We start from the raw sequence: 8299 nt of genomic DNA, 5'->3' as shown, positions 1-8299 counted from the left end.
TACAGCTTCTCTCGTGCAGGTTTACCTGGCCACTTGGCTTTGTGATGAGGTAATACACAAAATAATGTAACAGCAGACCTCATAAAAAATTGTTTAATACTTTGTATTGCATACTATACAGACTGTGAAACAAAAACACAAACATTTAAAGACTACATGAAAGTATATTTTAACAGTGCCTTTGTGAGCCGTCTTTATCTCCATTATATACAGCATAAGAACAACGTAAGACAACGTTTTAATTATTGTGTGTTCCAAATTAGTGGAGTAATGTTTTCCCTTTCGTACATCATCATCCCACAGATGTATAGTCGCTTCAGTGGAGCGACTAGACAAGAAACACAGTCAGCATCAACACTATGGATGCTGTGAATTCAATATAGAGTACAGTATAGTTTCAGAGATTGGCTACTTATATATCAACAAACTTATATATCAACAAATGTCCTAATTGGTTCATTATAACAAACACAAGTATGCACTTTGCACACTGAATTAGTAGTTTAAGAATATTCAATGATAGAAATGTGTAAAGTGGGTATCTTCTAGTTATAGGGGTTGTCAGCAATATACATCTGTATGGACTGCTAACCCCATATTAAACCATTTTCAACAATATGTAAGCATCAATATTTGTATGAATGTCAGTGAGTAAGAAAGACAGAAAGTGCATTGGGGTTTTTCTTAGTCAATAAAATACAAATGTAGATATTTAATCTTTCCAATAGGAAGACCAGTATAAAGCAGGTCATTTTAAAACAGTATAATAGAGATCTAGGATGTTCAACATGTAAAAACCTCTCAGAGAACACTGTAATACTGATCAATCTAGTTGAGTCCATACAGATGTTTAGAGCACAGTCAGGGGCACTGCAAAGTCTGTACAAAGTGAGGGTCTATGGACTCTTGGGCTCTTCCACTGGACTCAAAGGGCCACTAGATTTTTCCTCTGTCGCCTGTCTCTCCACTTTGCTCTCTGGTCTCTCGCATGTAACAGTCCCAAGCACCTTGGCACTGTGCTCCTGTGCTTTTGCCCTGAGTGCTGCGATGCTGTTCTCCCTCAGTTCCTCTTTGGAGATGGGTGACTTGCCCTCCGCCCTCTTCTCCTCCACGTCGCACTCTTCAGCCCTCTGAATGGCTGGCTGCTGGGGAACATCGGACTTCCCTTTTGGCTGGACGACCGTGGTCTCCATGGACTTTTTGTGCATCCCTGTAAAGAATTGTGGGTATTCGGATTTAGAAAAGCGTCTGCTGATTGGAAAGCCATCTTGAACTGAAAATAGTAAGCAAAGAAATAGTTCTGATTTAGCTATAGGAATATGATCTTCAAATTGAGGATTCATAATAAGTGTAAACTGATAGTAAATATTTGCTGAATAGTTTTTTTCTCCCACTAAGCGATATGTAAATTATGATATCTTGATCATTTCATTTGATGAAAAGATTAAATCAAGTATGAAATGGTGTGTTTGGCCTCTTCTCTGAATTATGAGGAACACAACCCACAATCACAAGTAGGAAAGTAAAATGTGGAAAATATCTGAGAGTAAGCATGGAGGGTGAAATCTGCTGTAGATAAAACATTAGTCTCATACCAAGCAGCCATGGGGCACAGGAGTCCATGATGCCATCCTTGGCAGACTTGAGGATGGAATCCGGTAGGGGGATAGAGTGGCGGACCATGGCGCCATACAGCCCATACTCTGCCATCACACTGCTGCGACCCCAGCACTTCTCCCTCTTCCTCCATTTGGCCCTGCGGTTCTGGAACCAGACCTGTAACCCAGGAGAAAGTATTCAGTACCACTGACCAACACTGAAACTAGCAATATTCAGACACACTGACACTAGCAGCATCAATGAGTCTACTAACTGACAGACACCACCACCTTAACTGGCTCTAGCACTGGCATCACATTGTGACACAGTTGTCCACCCTGTGAAAAATCCATCCCAATCTTTGGCAGACCTAATGGCCCTTTCTGCCAATTATTTTATTTTATTTGTGAAAAGTACATAACTTAATCTGGTCTTGTTTCTCTCACTATTATTCCAGTTTACATTCACTTCAGTGTTGTTTTGAGATATCTGTTAGATCTCTTATGTAATGTGTGGTGATATAAGATAAAACTGATGTGATTTGATTCAGCACATTGATTTCCCATACAGGCTGCTGGTGGTCTCTGAATGATCTCTGCCTTCTGTCAGTCCCTATCTCCCCCCAGCCTGAGGTAGTGTAGACGGATAGTGACTAAAACATTAAGATGCTTCACTTGCCCAACCATGACTACTGGTTGGGGCCCCCAGGCTATCTGTCAGCTCAGTGAGAGGCCAAATTGATTTCATAGCACAACACAGAGCTGTTAAACAGCCTTGGCCACTTCTGATGGCTGTATGTGCTGTGCAAAAAAAGAAGAGGGGAAGCACAGAGATGTCTCGACTGTGGAGGGGGACCAGACATTAAATTGAAAATGATCAAAACCATTTAGAACCTTTTTCTGATAATTCTGATGATAGCCCTTATTTCATACAAGATGCTTTTTTATGAGAAATTGTTTCTCTGGCCCTCAAAGGAAGCCGAGGGGAAGCTGCGAGCAGAAGCGACCCCTAGGGCACGCCGAGGCTGATTGAAAAATAAGTTAATTTCAAGCCCAATCGATGGTGGACAGGCGGGCAAATATCACGGGAAATTAAACGAGCGGGACTCGGGGGAACGGCGCTATTGACCCGTGCTAATAAATTCAATGTAGTTATTTCGTCTGAACTCCCAGTGTCTCGAGCCAGCCTCCCCCTGGAACAAGGCAAGCTCGTCTGATTTAACTAATTACAATCTATGAGAAAATTGGGTGTTAATTTTATTTAGGATAGGAATAGCCTACGTTTATTTATTTATTTCCTTATTATTTATTCGCGGCGAAGAGCCTTAATGAGAACGAAATTAAAAGGCGCTCGGGCAGATGGATGGTCCAGGTCACACCGCAATCTTCTTCCGCCTTGATAGCATGATTAGGTCGTTAGTGCTCCTCTCCGATTACAAATTGTTTCACATCCAACTGCGCCTGATGAGAGATGATCTGCTCTGGCGAGGATGCTGCTAGAGGTGTCTTTGACATCTCTGATCGATTTACGTGGGCACACTTGCATCCTCCATAAAACATTATGTGGTTAACTAGTTCGTCAAGTGCAGAGTAGGCTAGGCCTAGATCACTCCACTTTTCATTTTCTAGGCAATTCATTGTTTTTTTAATACCTGCTTTATAGTCTGGATCAAGGCTATTTAAATCCCACGGCTAAAGCCAAAAATGTTGAGACGAGCCTATTTCAACGTAAAGGCCCAGTGCAGTCAAAACCTTGATTTTTCTATGTTTTATATACAGGTAACTGAAAAATAAAGGAAACACCAATTTAAAGTATCTTAACAGGGCGTTGGGCCAGAGGCGTCAGGACAGCTTTGATGCGTCTTGGCATATATTCTACAAGTGTTTGGCACTCTATTGGAAGGATACAATACCATTCTTCCACGATAAATTCCATAATTTGGTGTTTTGTTGATAGTGGTGGAAAACGCTGTTTCATGCCCCACTCCAGAATCTCCGATAAGTGTTCAATTGGGTTGAGATCTGGTGACTGAGACACACACACACACACTTTAAACCCCCTATGCTCCTTTGAAACCCCTCTTTGAAAGTCACTGAGATCTCTTCTTCTAGCCATGGTAGCCAAAATAATGTGCAACTGGGCATTTTTATACATGACCCTAAGCATGATGGGATGTTTTAATTGCCTAATTAATTCAGGAACCACACCTGTGTGGAAGCCCCTGCTATACTTTGAATCCCTCATTTACTCAAGTGTCTTTTATTTTGGCAGTTACCTGTATATTATGAGGTTGGAATAATGCTGTGAAATTGATGGTAATGCCCTTTTAGTGTAAGAGCTGTTTGAAAAGACTGCCTGAAATTTCAGCCTGTTTGGTGTGATGACATCACCAGCAGCACAGGAGGTTGGTGGCACCTTGATTGGTGAGAACGGGGTCGTGGTAATGACTGGGGCGGAATCAGTGGAATGGTATCAAATACATCAAACACATGGTTTCCAGGTGTTTGATGCCATTTAATTTCCTCCATTCCGGCCATTAGTGTCCTGTACTCTGTCCATGGACCCCAAAACCCCCTTCTGCCCATAAAGGATTGATATGATATTCCACAGGAGTTTTGGCTTTCCATGGTGACATCACCATGTGGTAAATTGGTTAATAGACCAATAACAAAGAGAGTTCCAAACCTCTCTGCTAATAACAGCTAGTTTTCCCCTCCTCCCTCAGACCACTCCCAGACAGTCCTAGCCAAATTTTTGCTTGAGAAATTGTTTTTTGATAAATAGCTACTTTTGCCCATTTTAATGGTAATCTATTTAAGTAAGGTACTTAATTGTTAGCCAGAAATGATTTGATATTGATATAAAAACGGCTGCATTGGGCCTTTAACTGATCATTAATTTGTTAGCAAAACTACAACCATTATCATGTAAATTGAATTATGATTATTTCCAAGAGAATAATGCTAACAATGCCAATATCAAAAGCAGATCACAGTCGCAATGTATCCAGTGACAGATATCAATAGTGCTTAATAGTGCTTGCTCTAAGATAAATGCAGAACATATATTAAATAGAAGAAGAATTATTCACTGTTAATCACATTTAATTGGAGAAAGATTTTTTACAATTAGCACAAGTTCTCCTGTATTAAATATTTTGCAGAGTAACAATATTCCAGTTTGAGTTTCTTTGCAAGGACACTGAGTATGACGTAAAAAAACTATATCTGACATAATATTCCAGTCATTTTATCCAGTAGATAAATCAAAATTATAGGCTATAAACATGAATAATGCTGTTCTGAGACATTTAAATGCAATTTTAGTTCATGCTAATAAATTGAATGCATTTGTGTTGGGGAGGAAGAACTCAAGTGAAAAAATACATTTCCTCTGACATGATATACAATAATAAACTGCCAACATCAACAGCCTGCTGTCATACCTGTATTCTGTCCTCAGGAAGCTCTGTTTTCATAGCCAGCATCTCTCTTGCATACACATCTGGGTAGTGAGCTTCATTAAAGGCCTTCTCCAACTCCTCGAGCTGGTAAGATGTGAATATGGTCCTGAAGAAATATGAAATATGTAAATTGTCCACATTGAAAAATGGTCGCAATGCAAATAAATAGGAAAGCTCGGTTGGCTATTATTTAATTTAAACAGATCAGCTGTACAAATGCACACCTTAATTTGCACGGTGGCCCAATGCATGCCGTACATCTTATATATACAAAGGTTTTGGTGGTATGCATTTAATCTTAGGTACATGCAAAACAATGGTGCATTTTAGAAATAGAGTAGGCCTAACTCAATGCAGCGACCCTCTCGTCCACATAACATCCAAAAGCAGCTGCCCGATCATAGTATTTCATTACAATAAAAAGTATTCAGTAGCCAATGCATGTAAGCCAGAAAGCATCATTTTCATGCACTCGGTAAGTGAGTATAAATAAATGGATACATTAAAAAATCCCTTTTCTTTCTTTATGCTGGAGGAAAAGGAAATAATCTATATCCATTTCAATGTCTCATCCCCCTCATAAAGGAATGATAAAGTATTCACAGACTAAGCCTATATCGTTATGAAACGTTTTAATAAGTAAAAGGTAGGCCATATCCATATGGTGTACTTTTAGGCCTATACACTCGATTGTAAAAAGTCTATATTCAAAATAGGCCCATGCATGATGAATTGACCGGGGCTGATTCGCAACAAAACGCTAATGCTTCCACACCCCAAAACAAATGTACATCAAAATGAATTAACACAAATGTATGAAATAATACGGAATTGTTAGAGTAGGCTAGCCTGTAAATTCACACTTGTAGGCCTAAATCCTTAATTTGCTATATGGAAAAATGGAATCCAAAGACCATTAAATAAGGAAATGCGTTGTAAGCCTAATTGCATAAAAATAATTTGTATTAACTTTATAACATCTAGGCCTAGACCCTATTAAATGTAATTCCATATTTGTTACAAGGTTATTAATATTGGAAAAGGACAAGTTTGTCAGCTCAGTAATTAGCATGGGCTACTTTTCAATTCTTCAATACATCATTTTTCAATCTTGTTACAATAGCCTTCACAAAATCCAAAATAGTTGTTCTTGAATTAAGACAGTTCAAAAGCCCTAAACAAAAAACAAGTATCGTTAGGCCAAAAAAAAATGTTGAAACGTGCGCTTCAGAATTTGAAGCTATTAGGCTATAGCGTTCTGATAAACAACAATAGGCCTATCATGTGTTGGAATGCAACGCCTACCGGTGCCGTCTTTTCTTCCGTTTCTTGCTCTGGCTTAATGAGTTCTTTGAGAGTTTTCGTTCACTTGATGACACATCTTCTGAGTCTGTGAATATTAGAAAACGTGGCAATAACATGAATGACTCGTTTGAGGAACATATTCAATATGTTATCACAATTGTAGTGTTAAAATTGAGTAGGCTAAGAAACAACGTCTAACACAGATGTTATCATTATATTCTGTTCTTGTTATAATACTGACATAAGTAGCCTATTTGTATTATTGTTAGTATAATTTTATATTATAAGTTGCCTATGGTTCTCCATTGTGCTTTTAAAGTTCAGCCTAATAATAATATGAATACTAATACTAGCTTACTACTACTACTACCACTACTACTACTACTAATAATAATAATAGGCTAACTACTAATAATAGTACTACTATTACTACTACTAATAATACAACTGTATATTTTAAGTCTTTAATGTAATGACGACTGTAATTCCTACCTGAACTGGCGGACTGGCTGTGGTCCAGATGTCCCACAGTTCTGTTGTGGGTTTGCAAGTGAACGTTCTGCGCATCTTGCAGGACCTCCAAAAACGCTGGTTGCCTGTAGAATGACGGAATCCCTCCAGGCCCGATTAATCCCATCCCAACTCCTACACCAGCGGGGCCAAGCATTGACCTGGCGGCAAGCAGGTGCGCCCCAGATGGTAGCGACTGCAAGGCGCTCCTCGGGGCCGCCGAAGGCTCTTTATTCAGCCCTAAAATCTCCTGTATCCCGAATCCGGTGCATCTGGGAGGGTGCGTGGCGCTGTTCTTTGATTGTTGGTGCAGGCTGTTATTCCCTCCGTTAGCACCGATAGAGGACGTTTTGGATATATTCAACGTTTCCGATAGCACCGCAGCTCCTTGTTTACCTGTCATGGTGATTTCGATAGTTGGCCTATTCCCTATTTGTATCGGCTCACAGGTCGGTCCCCAGCGCACTAGCCACGATGTATCACTCGAGACTCTCTAAAATGGTCCTTTTATCCAACAGGTCCATCCCAACAAGAGTCAGAGTCCAGCAGCCAATCAGCTACGAGGGATTTTTCCGGATTCCTGCGCATCAGGCATTATTACGCGCCTTTGGAAACGGTTTATTCCCAAATAACTGATATATTATAAGGCTATATAGGTAGGCTACACAAACCAGAGTGTCCGGATAACCCAAAACGCCTGCGGATAAAGAAGATGAAACAGGTGGACTGAGTTGAAGAATGTAGGCAAATACGAAGCTATGCTATCCATCCAATGTACTGAGAAAAATATATAGCCACATGCCGTTTGCTATGTTTTTCATTGATATGTGTGACCGTTTATACTGTATATAGAATATGACAATTATTCTGGTATTTAAACGTGATCTCGATATTATACGTTTCATGCAGGATTACAATTATTTGAGGGGTTGAATCGACCTGGGATCTGGATTAAGTTACCGATTTCATAAAATTAAAATGCATGTTAGTCAGTGTTTAGGCTATAAGCCTCTTCATTGAATATATTTCAGACCAGCTTCTAGTGCTATTTCTATCTTCTATGATCTCCATGTCCATCCGTTGCCTCACATGAACGGATAATTGATCTCCAGATGCTACAGAGGAAACCACACAGAAATCAAAGCCTCTCCAAAACGACAGCTGGAAGCGAACACACATCTCTGCCTCGCTACCGACTGCTATTTCACAGCAGCGGCAGTACATTACAGATTATGGAGATATTTATTTCACATGAGAAATGGAACATTATGAAACAATCTGGGCTACCAACGCTTAGAATATTAGAAGCTATTTATTAAACGACATGGTGTCTAATTAACTATACAAACAAAAGCAACATTAGCCTACTGTTTCACTTTCAATCGTTTAGAAAAGGATAGTCCGAGTTTTAAACCTCTTAAA

General features: G+C 39.6%; 1 protein-coding gene across 1 annotated transcript; it reads right to left on the bottom strand.

Annotated features, from left to right (window-relative positions):
* Positions 1 to 216: 216 nt before the first annotated feature.
* Positions 217 to 7280, bottom strand: LOC120059842 (visual system homeobox 2-like). The gene is made up of 5 exons (XM_039008892.1): positions 6860 to 7280; positions 6368 to 6452; positions 5045 to 5168; positions 1596 to 1776; positions 217 to 1210 (listed from the first exon to the last, which is right to left on the bottom strand). Exons 1-5 carry the CDS (start codon positions 7278 to 7280, stop codon positions 897 to 899), a joined length of 1125 nt encoding a protein of 374 aa, XP_038864820.1. The 3' UTR covers positions 217 to 896.
* Positions 7281 to 8299: the final 1019 nt, after the last annotated feature.

Source organism: Salvelinus namaycush, chromosome 15, assembly GCF_016432855.1.
Source record: "Salvelinus namaycush isolate Seneca chromosome 15, SaNama_1.0, whole genome shotgun sequence".
NCBI lineage: Eukaryota > Metazoa > Chordata > Actinopteri > Salmoniformes > Salmonidae > Salvelinus > Salvelinus namaycush.
The sequence above is the reverse complement of the archived record's forward strand: the minus strand, read 5'-3'. Positions and strand labels throughout refer to the sequence as shown.

Bases quoted from the DNA above. Each gene is read 5' to 3' on its own strand.
- LOC120059842 (XM_039008892.1), bottom strand. From the start codon at position 7,280: ATGACAGGTAAACAAGGAGCTGCGGTGCTATCGGAAACGTTGAATATA. The intron at 6,453-6,859 runs GTAGGAATTACA...TAATATTCACAG, and splicing joins CAGCCAGTCCGCCAGTTCAG to ACTCAGAAGATGTGTCATCA. The intron at 1,211-1,595 runs GTATGAGACTAA...AATTCTTTACAG, and splicing joins CTGTGCCCCATGGCTGCTTG to GGATGCACAAAAAGTCCATG.